Raw genomic sequence first — 25,880 nt, 5'->3', positions numbered from 1 at the left:
ACCCGTTATATCCTGTATATTCCTCATATTATATATTATATACTCTCCGACCGTATAACTAATCCCGTCCTTATAACCCGTTATATTCTGTATATTCCTCATATTATATATTACTCTCCGGCCGTATAACTAATCCCGTCCTTATAACCCGTTATATCCCTGTATATTCCTCATATTATATATTATATACTCTCCATCCCGTATAACTAATCCCGTCCTTATAACCCGTTATATACTGTATATTCCTCATATTATATATTATATACTCTCCGGCCGTATAACTAATCCCATCCTTATAACCCGTTATATCCTGTATATTCCTCATATTATATTTTATATACTCTCCCCCCGTATAACTAACCCCGTCCTTATAACCCGTTATATCCTGTATATTCCTCATATTATATATTATATACTCTCCGGCCGTATAACTAATCCCGTCCTTATAACCCGTTATATCCCTGTAGATTCCTCATATTATATATTATATACTCTCCCCTCATATAACTAATCCCGTCCTTATAACCCGTTATATCCCTGTATATTCCTCATATTATATATTATATACTCTCCCCCCGTATAACTAATCCCGTCCTTATAACCCGTTATATCCTGTATATTCCTCATATTATATATTATATACTCTCCTCCCGTATAACTAATCCCGTCCTTATAACCCGTTATATCCCTGTATATTGCTCATATTATATATTATATAATCCGTTATATCCTGTATTTTGCTGCTTAGGTCAAAATTCCTTTCTCCAAGTCTGAATGGATGTGTATAATGACATCGTATCCCCTCTATGATGCCTTGTTTGTTATTCAGGGTTCATCCAGCTCCCTGGATTATCTGATATACCCACCGGTCCTGAGGGGCATCCTCTGGGATCCTCAAAGATCTTACAAAAAGAAGATGAGATGGTTGCCAAGAACAGACAGCTGCTTCAAAGCTTGCCCTATGGTGCGCCCTGCTTGGGAGCGTCTCAGATTTTAGCTTTCTTGTGCCATTACAGAGGAAAAATCTCCATCTACATATCAGTCTGATCCCATCCAAAAGGGCCGTCCAGAACCTAAATCAAAGGCACATTTCCTCTGCACGAGCGAACCAATAACCCCGACGTACTTTTCGGCCTTCATTAGCAGTGGGTTATGGTTATATATATATTATATATTCCTCTAGGCACAAGACAGCTAGGAGGTACACTTGGAGTGAATGCCAAGAGATCCTCGAAGGAGATGACCTAAGCTTCCTAGTGCATATTTTTTTCAGTATGTTTGATGTGAAGCCCCCCTACCACTGGCTGCTTTATCAGATTAACCCTTCGGTAGGCATATGTCACACCCAACAGACAATTCTTGGCCATCTCTTACAGAGATGCTCTGAGTGAATTCTCACTCAGCAGTGTTTTGAGATACTGCTTCTCAGTACCTTCTGCTTGGGCCATACCATTCTGCGACACTGCATGGGAGACACCTGTAGTACTGCCTATGGCCATACTTTTATCGGTATGTGCTGGCACTAAGGTAATAGTTGAAAATGTTGTTTTTTTAACCTATATATTTAACCTATATATTTGCTACTCAAGTAGTTGACAATGTATAGGTTAAGTGACAGCAGGTGCCCTTGAACAATGCATTATTATATATATGTCATTAATATGTAGACAGTCACGCACCGGAAAAATTATTGTTCTTGGTTAATTGCCCCCTATATTTATTAAGCCTTAACTAGCAAAATGAATTCCATTTTTCTACAAAAATATTACAATTCAATTAGTTTCTAGCCATTAATCAGTGTTAATCCTCCCCGAGGAGTGTTACATACATCATGGCCATCACTGGCTTTCTGGTGATTGGGGCCTGGTGGCACCTTTACAGGTCTCTGGACTTTGGGAGCTGGTGGAAGGTTTGTATACGGTCCCAAGAGTTTTTGATGGCCCTGATGGTGGACGCTCCTCATCTTTAGCTTGGAAGGTCAACTGGATAAAGAATCATTAGAAGTGTTTCTGCATGTCATTTAGGTGAATGTCACGCTGTTTCTGTTGGACGCCATAATGACCATTGACGGAGACGGATTATAGGAACCACTTATAACACAAGTAACATCTTCACAACAGTTCTGATGGTCATAGAGGGAGCCTCTTTGTTTTACAGGGCAAATCGGCGCACTATTTTCCTTTGGGGTTATAAAGTTATCCTCCGTGAAGGCCCATCTTTTTGTCTTCTCCTCCATGATTATCCAGCAGATGACCTCCCAATGAAAGATCCAGATATGTATACTGTTCCTCCTCCTAGCTATGTACAACCTCTGACTCTTCAGAGAATTTGTGAAGCAGAAACATGATGACTAGCTCGTTGGAAGCAGAAGAGCCTCCAGGGGAAGCAAGACGCGGCTCAGTCTGCGTGGGAGAGAAACTGATTGGCCTCATTGGAGGTTCCTACGATTCCTTATTGCCAACATTGTAGCTCTGTACACTGGGGCCTGTCCTGGTGCTCCTTTCCAACAGCTGTCGGCTTACTGAATGCATACCTACCAAGTATCCCTGTTTAACTTGGCCAGTCCCTCTCCCAAATTGACATGTCCCTCTTTCCTCCCTTGGTGCCCCTCTTTCCTAGGAGCTCAAACTAAATACATTGGTGATTAAGTGAAAAATATTTTTAGTAGGGAACATTTCTGGTGAAAAGGTTGAATTTGTCAATTTGAGAGGAACGATATTCAACTGGTACCATTAACCGGCAAGTATCATGTTTCCTCCGGAAGGGTTTGGTGACCTCGGAAACATCTGCCTGGCTTTGGAGGAGTAATTAAGGATAATTGTATTGGTTTTGTTGGAACGTTATGAGATCTGTAACCATTCCATTAATTCCATTCACTTGATTAAGATTCCGTAATCAACAAACAAAGCGTCCTCTTCTTTAGCACGCGGGGGGGGGGTTCTTTGAAGGCCAGCAATCACATGTCCGCGAGTCTTTGTACCCAAATTATCCACAAAACCGCTTTTTATGAACCTGTTTGATGCTGTGATTGACCATCACTAAGATTGCCTCTTGTAGGGCCCTGAGAAGGACCGGTGGCCAGATGATCTTCTGGAAATCCGACACGTGGCTGCTAATTTGTAAATCATATCTATGATTGCTGTCGGAATTTCAAAATGTTCCAGGAAACGGGCCAAAAAAAAGAGATTTCGCGTAGACGTCTTCTCTTAATATTATTTTATTCCGTAATATTTGCTTTTTTGTGTAAATAAACATCTTTTCCACAAATATTATCAATAGTTCGCTATGTTTTTTTTATTAATTCAATAGAGGAACTATTTTGCTTGCACGGTGTTCGTTATCGGTACTTTGGCATGAATTATTTTTGGCTTTTTATTGCTTTACAGTAGTCCTTTTTTTTTTTAAATCCGCTTCCAGCGACCAGGTCTGGGAATATCATTATGGTTCTTGCATTAACCAATTGCGCCGAGTAATTTAATGTATCTTTCTATCTGGACTAAAAGGTACACCGACTAATAGGATTTCTCTCGGCCAAAGCCTGATTACTGTCAGACCTCGTCTCTATATATCTCGCTGCGAGACTCCCGATCTCCATCAAGTCTTCCAGGGCACATCCTGACTATCTTGATTTGTAGAGACGTAGACAATGTCCAGGTCGTAGAATCCGGCCAAGAAATGTAAACAATAATTTCGGTCGGTTCAGGAATCGATACATCACAAGGCAAGCTTCGTAGAGTAGACATTAATTCATTCGTACGTGGCGAGATCTTACGGGAACGTGTCATTTCGATGGCGGAGATTTTAGGAGTTATGGAGCCCTGATGTCCACATGATGGGTCCGAATGGTTGTTTTTGGCATTACGGTGGACTCTCCCTGTTAACTTTGGCCAGTTCTTTTACAGGAGGAACATCTAAAGTGAATGTCTTCTTCTTAAACCCAATGGCTCAGATCTTGCTTCATGGGGTTTCTCTTGTAGAGATTTTATTAAGTTTGTTCTATTTTTGGTGGTTGAGCCAATACACTACTACAACGGAATATATAGAAATCTGGAGATTTTATCTAAACCCAATAGAAAAAGGATCTCCAGAGTTTAAACCCTCCCCTTGACCTATGCATCTGCTAGAGGTCCTGTCCGTCCTATTTTTGCTTTGTATTATTTTTGTTGAAAGGCCGTCGGAGCTATAAAGTCCTTGACAAATGAACGGGGTCTTGACTGTCGTGACTCCCAGATCCCTTTCGAGACCACAAAAGAGTTAATTGTAATGGACCCTGTGAATAACTCAAGCCTATTGTGGTTGCCCCATGTGCACTGCTAGCTGATCCTTGTATGGACACACAATACGTTACGCCAGGTTAATTATTCAGTAGTGCTTCCCCGACCTCTCCTGCGGTACTTCCATGTCGTGTTTGTTGGGATGTCTCGTGATGAGCTCCAGGCTTGGCCTGCTGAGTGGGACCGAGGTCAGGAAGTCATCTTCGTTAATATCCAGTGAAGTCTTGGAAACATCTCAAATCGCTCATGACTTGGATGAGGTCATTGAGGAGGATCTCCCGGTATCCAGTATCCTACCAGGAATGTCTTCAGACCTATGAGGAAACCTAGAAACCTAGAACCTTCCAGTAGATCAGTACAGTTCGCCCTATCTAGTCACCCCTTTTTCCTGCTGTTTCAAACCTTACCATGTTCTTAGGTATGAAGGTCCACCTACTCTTAATCAAATCAGTTGTTGGTCTCGTCTTAGATTCAGGAGCCGTATGTCTATCCCATGCATGTTTAAATCCCTTCACTGTATTACCCTCTACCACGTCTGCTGGGAGGCTGCTCCACCTGTCTAATACCCTCCCAAAGGAACACCCAAGTGTCTTCTGCTGACATTTTCATCCCAAGAGACCACATGGGTCCATGGTCGTTCGCTGGAACCCACTGCGACTAGTTTTGTATATTCTTGACTACTTTAAATAGAAATGTTCGTAAGGATTGAGAGAGGAAAACCTTTCAAGGTTCTTGCGCATATAAGCTTACAATCGAAAGGGCGGCTGGCTCCAGCTGTTATTGAATCGGATAACCCTCGCATGTGCAGTCCGACCGTAATAACTCAGCCCTGACCTTGCTGGGTACATCCGAACTATACCGGGTGTGACTTTAAGCCCCGACTCTGTCTAGAGGGGTCCGCGCATGTCCGTTTTCCCAGAAATGAAAGGTTAGAAGAGTCACATTTTACGTTCTCGCCCTTCTCGAATTAGCCTCCCAAATCTCCGCGCTTAGCGAGAATAGTGTAACACAATTATACATTTATTTATACAAAAAGAGGAGGCTCCTATCGGCGGGAAACCCCCTAGGGTGTCTGAACTCTTAAAGCCACCGCCGCCGCCGTCTTCTATATTGGGGGGGTTTGGTAGAAATAAAAAATTGGTCTTATCGTCATAGCAACCGTTGATATGTTCCAAGTCGCCGGTATTGTAAGGATGGAGACGCTTCTGCGTTGAAGGCCCGGGTGGTATTTGACACCGATAATGCCGCAGAGTCCTTGAAGGGGGGTTTAGTTTTACATCAATCGCCTGTTTGTGTTTTGATGAATGGGGCACTTGTGTTTTGGGGGTGTGTTTAGAGGCGTGGCTGGGGTGGGACTATTTGTGTAACTGGGTGGGGCATTTAGAAGAATAATGGGGTTTATTTACACCGTTTGATTTATAAAGGCGTTTCCTGGTGATTCTATACACATTATCGGGGCTTTTAGGGCCCCACATTCTGAGCTCCTAAAAAAAGAGGGGCACCAGGGGAGGGGCATTGAGGAAGGTTAGAGAGGTAGAGGGGAGGGGAGATGGGTATCAAGGGAGGAGAGGGGGTGATCAGGGAAGGAAAGGGGGGCATTAAGGGAAGGAGAGGTGGGTACAGGGGTTTGGCAGAGGAACTGGCCAGACTACACCGGGACACTTGGCATGTATGCTCCACCTGAGAGGGTATTGAGAAGGTACTGATTTTTTTGGCGCTGCGCTCACATGCAGCATTTAGATAAACATCCCAAACCGGCTCGTCTTGCGCTGGCCGGCACGGCACGGTCTGGACGCCTCCCGCGTTTATTGTTTGGGTGTAGAATTGTTTTATAAAGCTTTTAGTTTCGCATATTATTTTTTTTTGTTGCGTTCAATGCTTTTTGGCCAATAAAACATAAAACAAGCGATTCCTGTTTGAGTAAAAAAATAATAATTGTAGGATGAAATGTATAAAGGGAAACATAATGAAAACACTGCGATGCTGCAATGCTCTAGCGCTGAGCACACCTTGGGCACTGCTAAAAAAATAGTAGTCCATCCTGGTGTTTACTGGTCTGGATTGGGCTGCTTGGCTTGTATGAAAGATGGACCTCTGGTATGCATGCTCCTCAAGTAATTTTACTTTACTGGGAGGGGGGTAGACAAGTGGAACAGCCTCCCAGCAGAGGTGGTAGAGGGTAATACAGTGAGGGTATTAAACATGCATGGGATAGACATTCAGATAGACGACTGATTAAGGTTTACTCCTCACTGAATTTAATACCTCTGCCAGAAAAATTCTTTTAACCCCTATAGCTCTTTCCTGTACGGCTCGTGTTTAGGGCGAGGTGTCTTCTTTGATGTTTATTTGTATGTTTTTGGCTTCTCATCCCCTAACCCAAACCCCCCCCCATGCACCCCCTCGCTCTCCCTGCCTCCGGTTCTCCCAGTACTTTCCATCTTCTGTGTTTCTCCTCTGATCCCCCTCACACGCTCTCTCCTTTCTCTCTTCACACTCTCTCTCTTCCACCTTCTCCGGCTGTCCCACCTCCCCTTTCTCATCTTCGCTCTCCCCCCTCCCCTGCCTGGCTCTAAGCTTTGCCTTTGTCCCTCACAGACTGAGCAAACATGGATTTTCCCTCAGCTGTTACATTGTCTTCCCAAACATCTCTGCCAAGGGCAGCACTTGAAAAGGTCATACGTTGTAACCTATTCACTGCCAGCTGGCCAAGAGCTAAGAGAGGGTTAAACAGCGTCGTTATCTGATGTCCAATCAGGCCTTCAGTCCTTTTGATGTAACAGACATGCAAGTCAAGAAAAAATATAACCAAAAGCAGTTATGAAGTCCTATCGGGATGTCTACCTTGTTGTAGAAGGGTCCTCCTCCATGATGGAGAAGACCTAGAGGTGTGTGTCCTACATGGTACAGAAATCCACAACATTGATCCTTTCTGGACCACATTTGGAGGAATCCAGGGCTTGACATCATCTCCTGGCATTTCCCACTCCAGGTCCCCTGAGCTTAGAGAGGGTTAAACCCTGGCATTATACGAGGCCCAAATAGGTCTTCAAATCTTTTGATGTACTAGACAAGAACGTCATACAGAGAGCCAAAAACATATAAAAAATACGCTTTTGTTGAGTAGATCCCATGAGTAGAAGTTCCATGAGGTTGTCTACCTTCTACTGGTAGAGTCCTCTTCCATGATGGGGAGGACCCAGAGCCATGGGCTCTACAGGGTGCAGAAATCTGTAAAGTTGATCCTTTCTGGATCACATTTGAATGAATCCAGGGCTTGGCGTCTTCTCCTGGCATTTGTCACTGAAGGTCCCACCTGGTTCAACGGTTGGTGGCAACCAGTTTAAGGATTTAGAGCATTCTTGGGACCACAGGTTGGTTTGTGTTTTCTGCGCTGAGAAAATTGTTAACTTGCCATAAATGACTAATCTTGATAAATCATTGATAATAAGAACAATACCAATTGTCTCTGAACCTTTACGTTCCTCACCAAGGAAGAAACCTTTGGTAAACCACCAAGAAAAAAGAGTTCCTGTCTGCGACACAGGACTAAGTACATTTCTACTTGTTTATATATGTCAAATGTCTTCAACTTAGCAGCCAAGAACAGAAGAAGCTTTCTAGAACCGTAAATCCTGTTTAATATTCTCACGGTGCAATTTTTAACCCCAGGAGCCAACATCTAAGATCCAAGCAAACGAGGGTGCCACGTACGTGATTTGGGGCATTCGTGACGCCTTATTCAATGTTTGTTTCTTTTTTTCGTGGAAGAAAGATTGGCTATCCGCCCGTCTGCCTCTCCGAGAAGATCTGTTTTATCTCTTGAGCGTAGAACTGAGGTGTTCTGATATTTTGTAAGTTGGAAATGTCCACTTGGCCATCAAGGACAAGCCTTTGAAGGTCCATTAGAAACTGACCTACCGGCCAAGTCCCTTGTAGAAAGGAGTAGGTATGGGGAGGGTTGGGGTCAGCAGGACCCCGTGTGATGCCCCAAAGCAGGACAGTTGCTCTCTGCTCTGGTATGTAACTGGTTAAGTACCACGTTAATGACCTCTCAACCCCGCCGTCTATAATGATGCTAAAACAGGGCACTCGAATGACAAGTTAATTGCCTATTTTAACCACACTGTGGATTACATGCTAATTCCTGACCACGTAACGCATACCATACACATGCTTACATGCCCTGCTTATATCCGTTCCGCGCACAGCTTGTTAACGTAAATTATAGAACAGGAGGTAACCGGAGACGCGGCCAATAATAATAAAGGGGCAGACTAATGTCCCCAACAGACGCGCCAATGAAGAAGACGTTGCTACTTTGTAAATACTTTACTATGCCCCCAAAATTCTTATACTTACACATAGAGTCTGACCGAGTGATTAAGAGTGAGCCATTCTATTGTTTCCCACAGGCAGGGGGGTTTGTCTAGTAGATTGGGTAACAGAGCAGCAAGAACACATACAAAGGGCTAATATGCAGCATTGTTTAGAGACATCATGGCACCATGATGGCCGGAAAACCAGGGGTAGGAACCGACATGTCACATGGAAGGCATTTCTCAACGTTATTGAGATATCAGGACAGTAAGGACTGTATGGAGGACATTTCACTAAATGTTCTAAATGTTCTTCATGCTATGCCAAAGACCCCTGTGTCCTTGTACAGAAACCTTGCCCATCAAACTCACGTATGTCATACGTCATACACAGTGGCGTATTCTCACGAAGGCCAACGAGGCCTAGGGCAGCAGCTCCATTGGGCGATCAGGCTCTCCAGCATGTCAACTGTCCTTGGGCCAGTTGAGGAGATCTTTGAGATCTTAACCAGCTCATAAACACTATGGAGCCCCCATAGTGACCTTACTCATCGTGCAGATATATGACTTCATTATAGACGGTGGCCGTGGAGGAAAGTGGTAGGTGGTAGCTGGGTTATGCATCGCCCAGCAGAGATATCTGGTCATGCACCATTCTGACCCACCACATGTGTGTGTTTCAGTCTTTTTGTAGGTCTCAAAACATGTAGACATTGGGAACATTCTTAAAACTTGCTTATTCAGCAGATGATAACCAACTATTGGGGGATCTGCATGTGCTGCACCACCATTGCTTGGATCAGGGACGAGGAACCGGTGGCTTTGGCTAATACAGGAGACTCATTGGCCCTTGCTGCAGCCCCTCAAACCAGCAACGCTGAGGTCTTCATACAAATGGCCTCGATAAGATTAATAATTGGTTAAAAAAAAAGGCACAGACGCGGCGTCCCCGCTGTCTTGGCGGATTTGCTGGAATCCCCGAGGTATCCCTGACAAATATAGGTCATCGAGTCGAGCGCTTATGGATTAACCCTTTAGCTCCAGATGGACCAATTGGCCGCAAAATTGGGATTATAGCTGGTTCAGAAGGTGTTAAAAGAACAGCCCCTCGAGGGGGGGTATTAAATCAGTTGGTGGGTCGGAGATGGCGGGCTGTAGCCCTGGGGCCGTCGCTGACGTCTCTGCTCTGTCTGCCGGGGACTCACCAGCAGCCGTTTGTACTCGGAGATTGCCTCTGACCCCCGGGGGAGAGCAGAAAGAATTCATAATCGACTCCAAGCCGGTAAAATGACTTCCTTATAGGAAGCCGGACGGGCGCTTGGCCATCGCGGTGCGCCAAGAACACGCAGCTGCCATGCGCAATATGTAATAATATGAACACTGACCACACCGCGCAGGGTAATAATATTCGTCCTGCATGCAAGCGCTGCCGGTGACACAGCTCACATACACAGTGCATACTAAGGACACATAGCCTACACGGCTAGCGCATACTAAGGACACGCAGCTCACACACCCCGTGCATGCTGATAACTTGTAGCTCACACACCCCGTGCATGCTGATAACTTGTAGCTCACACACCCCGTGCATGCTAAGGACACGCAGCTCCTACGCAGTGTGGCTGCACGGGCCTGTAATCTGTCGCCGTTACATTCATGTCACGTGCTCGCTACTCCCCACATCCCTTAGGGATTGCATAATCCATCTTTATGTTTTACGTGACAATGTCGTTAACACGTTGGCTGCCAGAGCTTACTTTCCCAGCCCCCCCCTCCCCGCGGGACAGGCAGTGCCGCGTTCACCACAACAACAGGCAGGCGTCACGGTGCTCTCGGAATAACGTCAAAAAGATTCCACAGAGGTCCCTTCTTCAGGCTGCCCATCTGGAAATAATATTCTAGGGCTTTAAAAATCTTCGGCCCCCAAGTCCTTCACCTGTCTGACCCCCCCCACACCGTGTAAAAATAACCCGCACCCGCTTCTGCGTCCGTGATGTCAGAAATAGGACACGTCTCGGATGCATTCGTCTGCCGCGCATGCTGCACTTCGCCGGTGTTTGCTGACTTGCGTTCCTCAGGAATGCCCAAACCTTCCCCCCAAATAATTCTTCAACCCTGTAATAATTTTTCCGGGACCACCTAATAGTCATGTGACGCAGACACAGTCCCTGATAGGGTGTTGCCATAGAAAAACTTCTTAAAGAGGAACACCTTGATCTCTCCATGTCACAATGTTCTCAGGTATGAAGGTCCACCTAGTCTTCATCAAATTCAGGAGCCGTATGTCTATCCCATGCGTGTTTAATACCCTCACTGTATTACCCTCTACCACCTCTGCTGCGAGGGTGGTAGATAAGTGGAACAGCCTCCCAGCAGTAGTAAATCCTTACATTAGCAGGGGTACGTTCTTTCATACGGTCTCCTGGAAAATGCCCCCATGTAAGCGTCAGACCTGCCTGGATCATGATATCACGGGACGTGCAGCGTGAGCTCCGTCAGGGAATCCCGGGCAGGGTCGTCGGGCTCTGGAAAACGCCCCCATTGTAGCTATGAATGGGGACAGCTGCCGGCCCTTCCATCACTGAACCGATGACAGTTCCTTCTGGATAGATCTAATTCCCTGGCCGGCTTTCAAGAGGGGACATCCTGAATGAGAGAGCGCTCCGAGCAGAAGCTGTCACGGATGTGACAGACACAAGGCCACATCCAAACTGGCAGCAAAAGATAAAGGGAATGGCCGGGTATTCTAGAACAATGGCTATCGCCTTCAGGCAATGTTTTATTCTGAAAATGGGCTTTCCAGTAAATTGGAGACTTGCTATCACCAGGGATATATTTTTTTAAAAATACTTAGCCCACATTGTATTTCTACCCCACCCCCTCTGTTTTCAATGACTTGGTATGGCCCACCTGTCCCTTTAAACATATTTTTCTTATTTATCTTATTTCTATATATATTTTTTTGCTGGGTCATCGGGTAATAACGGGTGAAACCTAACATTGCTTCCCCCTTTTTTCAGATGACGTGGTATGGTCCACCTCTCCATTTAAATGTATATTTCAGTCTTTCGTGCTGGGTCATTAGGGACTGCTGCTGGGTGCATCAATCCTAAACATTTGGGTCACCTTTGCACCCTATTTTCAGATTGCTATGGCTTATTATGGTCCTGGTCGTTTAAACCTATCACTGTTGGGTCATGTAGTGACAGCAGTGACGTTCGTCTCCTCACCAAATGGTCTTTGCCTCCTCCCTTCTTTTAATGACTTAGTTTGGTCCACCAGTCCCTTCACACATATAACTTGCTCCTTTGTGCATCAAACTTAACATTTTTACATTGTTTTATGGATTGCCTTTGCCTCCCTGTAGTTCTAGTGACTTGGTATGGTCCACATGTCCCTTTTAAACATATTTTTCACTCTTACGTGCCCTGTCTTGTCGTGAAGCCACACACAAAGGGGTGACAGCAGTGACGTTCTCCTCCCTCGCCGTATGTGTCACATCGTTGTATTGGAAATGATTTCCTGCCATCTTAGGTTTAAATCAACCCAACTCGCCAACCGCAAACCTTATTATCTTATAAAAAAATAAAAATGGCAGACAACGGATCTCTTTAGGGGTATCTAGCTCGGAAAAAGTCCTGGCTCCTGCCGTCATGGCTACCGAAAGATTCTTCTGAAGGCACGATTATTTAAACTTCGGCCTCATCAATTCTATAATTAGAGAACGGGAAGGGATATTATCAATTATTTATTCTTACAGGCCTCGCATGGCACCGGATAACCTCACGCGGCGCTTAAGACAGAAAGTAATTATGTTCTAGGAGATCAAACCGGTGGTTTCCACAGGAGAACCCCCTGCCATATTCATGGCCCAGGGCGATGATCCTGCCTGTTATCCGATTACTGTTTAAAGAGACTTCCAGGCCATGCTTTAACCATTTCAATCGGTAATACTGCGTCACCTGACTTTTATCTACGTTAAATTTTGGAATACTAATACCGGAATGATTAGGACTCATTTGGTGAAGCAGGAGGAGAGCCGTTATACCTCCTGTGGAGCGATAGATCTTGATGCGAAGCCAGCCCTCCCGCAGCCCCTGGATGTTGGGCCGTGTGCCCTCCTGTAGCGCGTCCCCCTGCCGGCACTTCAAAGTGTTTCCTATTCTGTCACATTATCCCTACTAAGATTATAATTAATTATTAAAAATCTCCATGCTTGAGTCTTCCTTTTCTTCACTAACATATTACTGCAGGCTGTAACAAGATACATGTGTTATCGTATCTTATTATTTCAAGTTATATGTAACATAAGGAACAGCCTCCCAGCAGAGGTGGTGGAGGGTAATACAGTGAGAGTATTAAACATGCACGGGATAGGCATATGGCTCCCGAATCTTAGTCGAGACCAAGGAATGATCCAGAAAAGGCAGTTAATCCCAGTTCTGACCTACACTATAGGCACATTATGCAAATCCTCCTCCTTTTTCAAGGACCCCTCACTGCAGACGTCATTGAAACCCTCGCTTCAGCCCAAGCAGGAAGTTGTACCCCACTTCCTGTTCTCTCCCCGCGTTGTTTTAGCGGACGGCGCGCGAGTCTCTAGCGCTAGAGATTGTTTTCGGCCGCGCAGGCCCCTCCGTAACGCTATTATCACAGATATCTCAGGGCAAAGCACCGATGGGAGCAGCCACGTGGTGGCTCATGCACAATATGGGGTAACAGGGGGGGGGTTATATTTTTTACCCATGAGAATAAACCATGCTCAGCTTTAGTCTCCTGCCTTTCCGTCACAAAAACGAAAGTAAATTGTGGCGTATTCCCATTTATAGAAACCCATTCTCAGCTCCGTCGCGTGGAGGAAATGCCTCTCTGTGTTCAGGAAATCCTCTGAGCTGTAGGGCGCTACATGAGAACCCCCCCCCGTTATGTGTATACAATGGAATCATCCATCTGAACTTCCTGTTCTCAGGATGTCCAGGATTATTCCTTCACATTATCTCTCCTCTTGTTAAGGTGCTGATTGTTGCTGATTGGTTCAGGCAGCCTTTGTAAGGGGAGGAGAACAGAGAGAGAACATCAGAAGAGGAAATTGATCAGATAATGCTGGCTCTGCCACGGGCTGCCACCGCTCTTATTAACACAGGCTATAGATAGGGGTGAAGGCCAGGGTTGCTCTTTAACCCCGTAGGGCAATACGTCAGTAGTTCTTCCTACCCCTGGGTAAAAAGGCGGCACTATCTGCGGACGGGATTTTCTCCTCTGAAATGATCATTTTCTGCCTTCGGCAGACTTTCGGCAGACATGAAATATGTGGATGGAATTACAGTTTAAGCGGCTGTCTTGGAATGTTTAAACCACTTTGTGAGCGGAGACAGAACGCGGGCAGGAAATGGACGTTATTAATGATCGGGCGCAGACAGCGAGAACAGAGAGGAGGGAAACGATTTCCACGCGGCATGCCGTGATACAGGAGCCGTCAATCATTAGCCCGTGGCCCTAAATTTGTGCAGACTCGGGCCATAATTTTTGTGTAGGCAACATTTTACTATTCTTTCAAAGTCTAGTATATCTGCACTTTTTTTTTTTGCCATACCTGCCAAGTGTCTGTGTTTAGTTTCTCCAGTCCCATATCCCTGTGCCCCTCTTTTCTCCTCTTGATGCCCCGCTCTCCTCCCTTTTCCTTTCTTTCCCCACTGCCTCACTTTCCTCCCCTGATGCCCTCTCTCTTCTCCCCTGTACTCCTCTTCCCTGTCCATTGCCGGAAACATCAAAGCTCCGGCTATCCATAGACCTCCCTCTTTGGGATACGGGTGAGTGGGTCTACTGACATCAGTGGGCGGTCCCACCATCAGTGGGTGGGGCTGCTGACACAGCGTGTGGGGGTATGCCCCAAATGAATGAATGCTGTAAGTGGTAGGAAGGGGAGTGGGGCGCGCCTCAATGCTGCTCCCACGACTCGAAGATCCTCCACAGTGACCGGGAGAAGTGGGACTTCACTCTGTGTCTCCAAACAAAACCTGGAGAGATCCCAGGAGCCCCTCTTTCCTCCCCTGATGCCCCTCTTTTCTAGGAGCTCATAATGTTTGCTGGTATGAGGGTTATGTTTTTGTCGTTGACGGATACACGTTGTCTCGCGTCTCATGGGTATATATTACGGAGGATAGTGGTCCATAGCTGTGTTTCATCACTATGTCGGACACGCTTCGGCCATTGCTGCGTACGGAAAGCATTTGCAGACCCAAAGAATCCTGATCACTCGTGACCCCCCAAAATATTTTAAAAGCAAAATTCTAAATTCCCTGCGTGTCATCAGCTTCATGTAACGTACCTCCAACGAGGACCCGGCGTGGAGGATACATTGATGTTCCTCCTGGGAATATAAACATTGCCATTCCAAATATTCCATTGGGTCCATTATTCATTTGTTTTAGTACAAATTAACCCAATGTGCAAAACCCAATTTTGGAATGACTGTCTTCCATGGCTTCCTTACACGCCGCTCTTCTTTTAAAAGTGGAACACTGGGATATGATGTCTTATCCGACGGTTAGGCCTGGGGCAGCACCCATGGTAAATACACGGCAGCACAGTAGTAGCCGAGAACCCCAAGTCAGAGAGTCCGGCTGGGTGGTTAGGACTGAGCCATTCTATGGTTCCCCAAAGGCAGTATGATAAGGAGTCCAAAACAACTATGGCTGGGGTGAAAAAAAAGAAAAATTGGGGGGAAGTTCCCCTTTAAGAACAGTCTGGAACTCCAATATAGGAGCAATAGAGTTATCTTTCCAAAGATAGCAGGACAATTCCCCGCAGTTTCTCATCATTAACCGGTTTAATTGTTTCTCTATATTTCTGCGTTTGGTTTAATTTGATCCGCTGTCCCTGAGGGTAGGAGGCCTCGTTTCTATGTAGGTTAAAAAAAAAAAAAGTGGGTTGCCTAAAATACCTAGTGATTACGGCCGGGTTATTTTTACCTCGCTTGGAATTCTTATGAAACAAAAGAAAATAAAAACCAAAAAAAAAAACTAATTTGCTGAGATGAAGCCATCATTGTAGGGAAATTTTTTAAAAAGTTTTCCCAAACTTTATCAGAATAAATGTGTGAAAACAGGTCAAATAATGGAATAATATGTTTAATATTCTATTTTTATTTAGTTTATTATAAAATCAAGTGAACTTCTCTCTCGTCTTTACCCCCTCGCACCCAGTCATTTTTTCTTTTCTCTCTCTCGACATTCTTTCTTCTCTCCCCTTCTTCTTTCCTCTTCTCGTTTATTCTCTTTTTTCCTCTTCCTTTTCTTCTCTTATCCTCTCTTCCTTACTTCCCCTATACTTTCTTTCTTCTGTAATCTTTCTTTCTTTCACTTCTTGCTCTCCTTCTTTCTTTATTCTTTACTCCTTTTCCTCTCTTTCACTCCTCATCATTTTTTTTCCTTTCTTCAAGTTCTCTTTTTCTTCTTCTTCTTCCTCTTCTCTCGCCCTCTTGCTTAACCTCCTCTCTCGCTTCCTGTTCCACCCCTCAATGTCTTTCTTTTCTCTCTCCCCCTTATTTTGTTCTCCCCTTTCTTCTATCCTTTTCTCTCTTTCTTTTTTTTTCTGTTTCTCCGTTTTTTGGCCCTCCCCCCACCGCACACAACACTATCCAGCAGCCCCTTAACCCTCCCATCTACAACACTATCCAGCAGCCCCTTAACCCTCCCATCTACAACACTATCCAGCAGCCCCTTACCCCTCCCATCTACAACAATATCCAGCAGCCTCTTAACCCTCCCATCTACAACACTATCCAGCAACCCCTTAACCCTCCCATCTACAACACTATCCAGCAACCCCTTACCCTCCCATCTACAACAATATCCAGCAGCCTCTTAACCCTCCCATCTACAACACTATCCAGCAGCCTCTTAACCCTCCCATCTACAACACTATCCAGCAGCCTCTTAACCCTCCCATCTACAACACTATCCAGCAGCCCCTTAACCCTCCTATCTACAACACTATCCAGCAGCCCCTTACCCTCCCATCTACAACACTATCCAGCAGCCCCTTACCCCTCCCATCTACAACACTATCCAGCAGCCCCTTACCCCTCCCATCTACAACACTATCCAGCAGCCCCTTACCCCTCCCATCTACAACACTATCCAGCAGCCCCTTACCCCTCCCATCTACAACACTATCCAGCAGTCCCTTAACCCTCCCATCTACAACACTATCCAGCAGCCCCTTAACCCTCCCTTCTACAACACTATCCAGCAACCACTTAACCCTTCCATCTACAACACTATCCAGCAGCCCCTTAACCCTCCCATCTACAACACTATCCAGCAGCCTCTTAACCCTCCCATCTACAACACTATCCAGCAGCCTCTTAACCCTCCCATCTACAACACTATCCAGCAACCCCTTACCCCTTCCATCTACAACACTATCCAGCAGTCCCTTAACCCTCCCATCTACAACACTATCCAGCAGCCTCTTAACCCTCCCATCTACAACACTATCCAGCAGCCCCTTAACCCTCCCATCTACAACACTATCCAGCAGCCCCTTACCCCTCCCATCTACAACACTATCCAGCAGCCCCTTACCCTCCCATCTACAACACTATCCAGCAGCCCCTTACCCCTCCCATCTACAACACTACCCAGCAGCCCCTTAACCCTCCCATCTACAACACTATCCAGCAACCCCTTAACCCTTCCATCTACAACACTATCCAGCAGCCCCTTACCCTCCCATCTACAACACTATCCAGCAGCTCCAACTTCTGGGAATTCATGAGTGGTACTGAGCAGGGCATGCAGCGAAGACCCAATCATAGTGCAGTTTGCTTTAAGCCACCCACCAATGTGACCAAATTGGTAATTTCCAGAGATTTTTGTTTTAACCGCTGCATATTAGCCAAGGCCATTAAAATAATTTAGGCTTTGCAGATCAAAGGCGAGTAATTTTACCAAAAAAAAAACATTTCCATGTAGTTACAGCAGTACGGAAAATCACAAGAAATCACTAAAATATAACGATTCACTTGCAAAGCCTCTGTGTATTATAGCTCACAGGTCAGAGATGTCGAACTCCAGGCCTTGAGCACCAAAAACAGACAGGCCTTTAGGGAAATCCCTACTTTGAACTCCTTATCTTCTAGAATGAAGACACACAATGTTGACATAAAACCAAAAGTATGAAAAAAACACACAAAAAAATACTAGTTATATTTGTGTGTGGTTTTTTCCTACTTATGTCAACATTGTGTGTGTTAATTCTAGAAGATAAGGAGTATCCATTCTTGATATGAAGATTATGTTGTATGTAGGACTTCTACAGGCCCGGGAGGGAGACATCGAGGCCGCCAACAACAACAACAACAAATCTTTAAATACATTTGAAAATGAAATCACAATTTCAACACATTTCGTGGATCACTCGGCACGGATGTTTCGAGTCCCTTTGCCGTTGCCAGCTATCTGTTGACACATCAGTTTAGGAGAAGTCAACAGCGAGCGATCAGGGGTTGAGTTGGATGAAAATACCCCCTTTCATCTTTAACGTGGTAAAGACAGATGCCTGTCTTTAGAATCTTGGGGTTATTACGATACAACGTTCTAACTGGTGTGCCCCTCGGCTTTGAGAAGTCATTTGACGAGGTGCTAATTGTCCCCCCCCAACGTCCGAAGATCACGTTGCATTGGCCTTCTCCTCTCGTTCTTCTGAATCTGGGATGGATCCAGCGACGCGGTCACAGTAAGGGCTGCAGCGTGTCGCGGCTTTGCACGGTGGCAGCTGCCAAGCCATCCTCCTGTGATGCCAGCTTATGGAGACAGGTTACCAATGAATCCTCACCGTGTCTGGGAGGGTGGTGGATACGTGGAATAGCTTCACAGCAGAAGCAGTAGAGGGTAATACAGTGAGGGTATTAAACATGCATGGGATAGACATACGGCTCCTGAATCTAAGACGAGACCAACGACTGATTAAGGTTTGAGTCTTTACAGCAGGAGAAACGGGCGACTAGACGGGGGCCGGCGGGGGCCGATCTGCCGGGGGGTTCTAAGACTGTGTGTTGAAGTCCAAGGACAATAAGATCTTTAATTCAGAAACCAACAAGGTACACAGAGGCCAACTCATCATACAGGAGGTCGTCACATGAATTTGACCGCCACACAAAGCCCGAGTGTGGATCTCTGCAGCCATGACTGTTGAATTATACGTGGAGCTCTCATGTCAGACGTACCTGGAAACCTTCTAAGTTTCCTGCCCTTGCTCTATAAATATTAACCCTTCAATAGCCTATCACACAGATCATATTGCAGTGACTCTCTAATGGTGGTAGCCAAAACCCTGAGAATCTGCCCGTTCACCCCGAGACTGGGGTAAAAACCCTGAGCATCTGCCCCTTCACCCCGAGATTGGGGTAAAAACCTTGAGCATCTGCCCCTTCACCCCGAGATTGGGGTAAAAAACATGAGAATCTGCCCCTTCACCCCGATTGTTGCTATTATTTTCGGTTTGTCATTATATACGTGTACACACACACACACACACACACATATATATTTTTCCAGGGGTAGCTACGTGTATTCATATCTCGCCTCCCCCCCCCCCTCGTCGTGATGGCTCCCCCGTCAGATTTCCGCAGCACAGAAGCTGCTTTCTGAATGCCAACAAAGCGTTCATCCATCAGGGAATGCCTCTGCCAGCCTTCCTTATGACGAGAAGACAGAAGCGGGGGCTATGGGGTACTCCCTGCCTTTTTTTTTCTAGACAAAAAAGGGCTTATTTCTGCTCCTCCGGCTGCCCGTAAGCTTTGTTTTTTCAATGTGGTAGTAATGTTTTGAATCCATCGCCCAGCCTGTTGGTAACTGGGACCTTTGTCCTGGTTATTTTCCAGTGAATGTTTTAGGTCATTTATTTTTATTTGAAAAGGAACCAGAAAACCCAACATTTCCTCAGAATCTGGGTTTTCCCGGGGCAGATGTTTGCCGTAGCATGTTGTCAATGAACGAGTGATGAATTGTTGATTAATGGAGGCGACACTCCAAGCGGTTCACTCAATGCAGGAAAGCTATTTACTGAATGAACATAAAGCTCCTTACAAAGATCACCCATAGAACCCGCCAGCAGATCGGCCCCATCCGGCCCCCGTCTAGTCTCTGTTTTTCCTTCTGTAAAAACTCCAACCATCGTTGGTCTCGGTATCAACAAGAATTTCCCCGATATTGCGATATAAATATATCCAGAACCTGACAAAAATGTAACAAAGTAACGGAGGAGGCTACAGGTCTCCAGATGGTCTCCATGACCAACTGACCGAGAGCCTGGAGGACTAGAAAAGAGAAGAGGAGGAAAAATGGGAGAAAAAGGAGTAGAGGAGGAAAATCGTCTTCTCTCTTCGACCATTCTCACCCACAAGTGGGTGTCCAAGACACAGGGCCAATGATAAAACTCCTGCCCAAGTTAGTCACTTCCAAGACCATAATGGGCAGGTAATAGGGCATGGCCACCAAGTTTATGTTCATGATAACCTTTGGAAGCCAAGCACCCCCAGCACCCATCTGATTAGGGGAAAGATTGAGTGAGCTACCGCCAGTACGACCGGGGCAAGACCTGGGTTCTTGGATGTTGGACCTGATTGAGCAATGTGAAAGCTCCATATCCTTGTGCTACTGTTTCTTGGCAAAAGATATTGCCATGGTCCTTTCTCCCATTGTTTAACCCAATAGATTCCACGAGGGACTCGGTACGGAGGCCGTAAACCAGAGAATGCAGAGGTAACGGCGGTGCTTTTACGAGCAAACGTTCAAGCCGTATCAGCCCTAAATGTCAGCGATGGAAATTTACTGGCATGGTTGATGATGTTTGAGGTTGGAAAGGAAAGCGCGTTTGCTTGTTTGTGGTAGAACATACAGGGGAGTCAAAGCGTCTTCTGTGGTCAGCTGTCCAAGCCTCAGATCATCTGCCCCCTCCGGAATCAAGGGCTCGACTCTCACTCCCGTAAGAAATTTGGCATGCCTCGTAATTAGAAATTAGAGGGTGGAGGACTTGAGTCACAGAGCTTAACCACCCATCTCCAAGCCACCACAGTAGCCGGATCCAAACTAGTGCGGAAAAGGGCAATGGGGGAGAAGAATTGCTCAAGAATCACCCAGGGCTTCGATGGTCTCGATGACCCCAGTAGTATCTCTCCAGGTCAGGGACAGTCAGACCTTCTCTATCGTAACCTCATTTTCTTTGATGACATAACCAAATTTCTAGGTATTTGTAGGATGTGGAACGCCTTCTCAGAAAAAAAATCTTATTTTAATGTTTTTGGGGTCTGTAGCCAAGTTGGAAGGTTCCAAAACCCTATAAAATGGAGTCTATTTAAGCATTAAGCACCCCTTTATCTGCAGACCTGGAGGTGGCCATTGTTGGCAGTCAGGTGATATTTTGGGTGACTTTCCCGGCTCAATCCACACACTGAGCTGATGCTTTATGGCAATGCTAATGAAGTCCGTTCCTCCATAGACTTTCATTAGTCAGAGAGTCCAGCTGGGTGATTAAGACTGAGCCATTCTATTATTTTCCACTGGCAGGAGTCGGGGTGTCTGAAAACATATTATGGGGCAAAAATACAACAAAAAGAAAACAGATCAATAATTTTTAAGAAAATATATTTTTAATCTGATATTAAGTAGTTTTTTTTTTTAAATGGTGGGAGATCCCCTTTAATAGAAAAAGCAGAGTTGAAAGAAATGGCCATTTGGAAGACAGACATGCGTAGAAATGCTTGGTTCTGGACTATTTTCAGGAGTTTAAGGGTTTGACAGAGATTGAGGCTAAAGTGAAACGTTTTTTTGGGGGAGGAAACATCGTTTTCTCTAAGTATACATCACCAGCCGTGTGTTTCGGCATTGCAGAGGAATGACATTGGGAAAATGATCCTCTGCTTAATTCATGAAGCTTCTCTAAGATTCTCGTTGAAGTGAAGGGTGTAATGGACTGGTAGAAAACCCATCCATTACCAACCCTGTGGGCGAGTTCGGCGGCGCGCAACAAATTGGCCAAGAACGCCATCTACTGCACTTTTAGCAATAGGTTTCCAGAATTTTCTAGAACATTCGCATCTTGTGAAGGTTGGAAAGAGATGGTAGACCCAAAATACTGGTCTCCTCGTCGAGACCTGACCTTCTAATATTGTACACTGATCTGATGCCAATTGGTGCATTTCGTAGTACGAGGCCGTAGGCACGTCTCCTGTTTGAGCACAGGTGACTAATTATATAGGTTTATACATGTTACGAGGCTGTCCTTATCCCTATTACCCACTGGTGGGGTCGGAATTTGCGGGACGGTGCATTCCCCTGGGACTCTCGGGTTGATTGTGAACCGGCAATGAAAGCTTCGAGCGGTTGTCGCCCCCCCCTCCGATCTGTAACATATTTGGGGATGTGGGAGGCGACTGTAAGAGGCATCCTGGGAGATATGGGGTTCTGGGTCGTCCCATTAGAAGGATCTGGGGGACCCTGTGTTCCGTACACCAGGACGTTTCACAGCAGGGCGCCGGGAAGAAGGGCATCAGGCAAACGGCCGGAATGTTGACTTTGGGCAGGATAGGAGGAGTGGAGGGTATTATATTTCAACGTATAAATGTATGCCCTGTAGCTCAATGAAGAGTCTTGTTTTCACCCTTCATCAAGTTTCGACTGATGTTTGGGCGGAGAGCTATATATCACAGGGAGAGACTTTGGTGGAGATACTCTGGTCGAGTATTGGAGCTCCGTTACAATCCACCTTAAAGTTCAGGAGTGCCTGTTACTACAATTACTGGATCCCTTCATGGGATGGTGAAGTTCTTGGTGGGAAATCCAATCTTCCCATGCTATGCTTGAATAAGGCCCGACTCAGATGTTCTCCAGCATTATTGAGTGGAATTTCCCCAAAACCCTCTTCCAATTACTGATTAGTAAATATAACCCTTTGAAGGCTCCTTGGGTCAGCCCATGCAGTGCCTTAGGCATGGTCATGAAGTGTATGTGGTCCAATCAGCGTAATTTTGGAATTAAGTGTGTAAAACACGATAGCAAGTAAAAGATACTTGACCAATTCTGTCCATTTAATCATCCATGATCAATCTAAAAAATATCCATATATAATCTACATTTTCCCACTAATGCTAATTATCTTCGTCCACCTTCTCGTTACAGGAGGCGCAGAAAGTCACCAATGTTGTCACCACCCAAGTGACCGATGGGGACTACAAGCCAACAGACGAGAAAGAAGAAGTCGCGGTGGCCGAGGTGGGGTGGATGACATCCGTCAAAGACTGGGCCGGCGTGATGATATCTGCGCAGACCCTAACGGGCCGCGTGCTGGTATGTACCCGGTTTTCTTTCCATGTGCTCAACAAAGTAAAGAGGTTTGGTTCCTGTAACTCAATGATATCTTCAGGACCATACAGGTTATGCATAAGAACCAGGGAGGACGAGGACAATCTGATGGTTGCGGCCCAGTGTTATGACTTAGACACCTTGCAAGGATAGTGCTGGTTCCTCTAGTCTTAAAGGCAGGACATTCTTCTACGATGGTTATGAACCATGAGGAAAGTTGCCTTCACCCTCTTCTATCCATTGAGTCATTGACGTGTTCTAGAAAGGTTCCTCGGCAGCCAAAGCTACTACTTGTCTCCAGGTTCATTATTCCATCTTGGTGTCTCTTGCACAATATACATCTTTTAGATGTCCCGGGTTCCATTTTTATCTGACTGATAGAGTAGGCTTTATTACCATCCAAGAGGTCCTCAGCAACGAAGCTGGGCAGAACGTTGCACGAGGCATGACGTCAATGGCAAGAACTGAGATTCTCATCGACTCCATCTTTATTGATGTTTTCAGGATCTGCGTTATCATTCCTCCCCATTAAAGTTCTCTCTTCCCTTAGAGTTGCCGATTGGTTCAGGCAGCCTTGGTCCGGTTTAGGGAGGAGAAGGTAGAGAACTTCAGGACAGGAAGTTTGTTAGCTAATGCTGGCTGTGCCACAAGCTGCCACCCACCCCAGCTTCCTCAAGGTTAACATATAACCTAGAATACATCCAAAGGATCCTGTAGCTTCTCAACGTCCCCGTGGCATCCATCTTCTTTACAGGGCTCTAAATCCTCGACCTCAGCTGATGACAGCAGTGGCTCCACACTCCGCGTCTGTTCCATTTTAACTGCGCCGTAAAAAAAAACAAACCCCGACGCTCCCTAGCATGCTGTGATTTTGGATTTGTTAAATTTATTTTCTGCCCGCAACTTAATTCAGGACCGAAAAAAAAATAAAATAAAAAAATATCTAAAAAAATAAATCAATACTTTCTTGGGAGAGACCCCGGCTCTCTGCTGTTTAACCGATTCCTAAATCGCGTTATCGCCGCTCATGTTGATAAATAATAGTAATTCGTAGACGGGCTATTACATTTTCTTTCCTGGCAATTACATTTGTATTTTTTTTTTTTTTTTTTTTTTGGTGCAAAAAAAAAATTAAAAATAATAAAAAAATCCTTTTTTTTCCCGACCTTTAATTAAGATCTAAACCAGGCAGAAGGTGGCCGTGGAATTTTAAAAGGGGCTTAAAAAACAAAATAATGGGCGGTGAGACCCCGCTGTTCTGCTCGCAACAGCACGCGTTTCGATGAAATGCGGCTCCCCGCTGGCCCGTGCGCTGAATATCTCGCCCTCCCTCCGCGCATGCATTTATTCACAAAGCGCTGAGCACACGCAGGACGGAACCCTTTGCTTCTAAATGTCAGCCGAGCTCCCGGTATAATACGCGGCAATTAGAGCGAAGCACGGCACAGCGGGACTGGTCAGGCCTGCCTCGGGGCTGCAGAGACCTGCGGATCGGATCCTTGCCCCGAGCCAGGTTAATACTGCCCCCCTAATCTACAATATATCGGGGGGGGGCAGAAAAACGCGCAGAAAATCGCACGAGTCCCCCCCGATGCTATCACAAACGTCCGCATAACATCTCAACTGGAAGACTGATGGCTGCGAAACGCGTTGACGTACCAGTATACATTTTAATGAGGGAAAAAGGGTTAAAAAAAGTGGGTCGGTTGTTGTCATGGCAATAATGAAAGGGACGCGTCCGTCTTATAAATAATCTCATGCTTGTATAATCTTCTTACATTGGCGATGGATCAATATTATTGCGGGAGCTCTGTTTCCCCGACGCGTTTCTCCTCCCGGCTGTGATTGGCTGCGCGGGAGGAGGTTATTTACATAGAGGGATTCTGCGGGAAAAGTTCTGGTTCGTTCCTGGTCTTAGATTCAGGAGCCGTATGCCTATCCCATACATAGTTAAAATCCCCTCGCTGTATTACCCTCTACCACCTCTGCTGGGAGGCCGTCCCGCTTACCCAGCCCTCTAGTTTGAGATGACGGCCTCTCGTTCTCCTTTGATTGAAGGCCGGACGGCGCGGCCGCGTTTTAATTTTCGAGGTTGCCGGCAATCGGCGGTATCAAACTGCGGAATCAATGAATCCATAAACCCTGGCGGTTGACAGAAGGGGGGGGCACGGCGTGAGCACGGCATGCGCGGTTGGGATTTGACATTTCAGTTAACCCTTTATGTCACCTAACCGGGTTTTTTTTGATCCTGCAGATCTCGCTTTCGCCTGTGAGGGGTTAACGCCATCATCCCATCAGTTAATGGGTTAATCTGTTTCTAAAAGCGATTTCCTTTTTCCTCCCCGTAATTGGCTCTCTTTACTTAATGAACATGCGCGTGGAAAGCCGCTGTTTTGCTATGAATGATTCAGACATCTCTCCTCAGCGCTCGGCCTCTCGGGTCCGCCGTGTAACCCTTTCCCTGCCGAGCGGATATTGTACTGTGATGCCTGTAGGAGCGAGGGGCAATAAAATGCTGCAGGTTAACCCTTCCTGCCCCCCCTCCACACCACTGCATGGATGGATTGGGACGGGATGGGTTAAAAATGCACTAGGTTTGGGTTGATGGGTAAAAATGGCTGCAGTTTAGTGAATAAGAGCCCCGAAATTTGTTGCCTTGGTAACAAGAGCGTGGATTTGATGGCGATTACCGAGACTCGGAGCAATGAGAGAGAGAGAAAAAAAATAGCTTAAGCATACCTCCCAACTATCCTGTGTTTGTGGTGCAGTCCTGATTTCTGTATATCCTCAAATGGCTCCGGAAATGACCCCGGGTGCCTCGAGACACTCTGAAGCTGAGCGCTGCTCATACCCCCCAAGACTTTGCTCCCGCGACCCTGAGATCTTTGGGTCAAACCCGGAACGTTCCCTGGTATGCTCAT

The 25,880-nt window shown here is 45.9% G+C and overlaps 1 protein-coding gene across 18 annotated transcripts in view; it reads left to right on the top strand.

The window, feature by feature from the left end:
* The window catches only part of KCNMA1 (potassium calcium-activated channel subfamily M alpha 1), a 128,896-nt gene that overhangs the window by 13,583 nt on the left and 89,433 nt on the right, over window positions 1-25,880 (top strand). For all 18 annotated transcript variants that reach the window (XM_053450497.1, XM_053450486.1, XM_053450496.1 and 15 more), the window contains exon 2: window positions 22,777-22,944. In XM_053450497.1, the coding sequence (XP_053306472.1) occupies window positions 22,777-22,944 (168 nt within the window). The remainder of the gene's footprint in view (window positions 1-22,776; window positions 22,945-25,880) is intronic.

The sequence above is a fragment of the Spea bombifrons genome, chromosome 11, assembly GCF_027358695.1.
Source record: "Spea bombifrons isolate aSpeBom1 chromosome 11, aSpeBom1.2.pri, whole genome shotgun sequence".
Classification (NCBI taxonomy): domain Eukaryota; kingdom Metazoa; phylum Chordata; class Amphibia; order Anura; family Pelobatidae; genus Spea; species Spea bombifrons.
The sequence above is the reverse complement of the archived record's forward strand: the minus strand, read 5'-3'. Positions and strand labels throughout refer to the sequence as shown.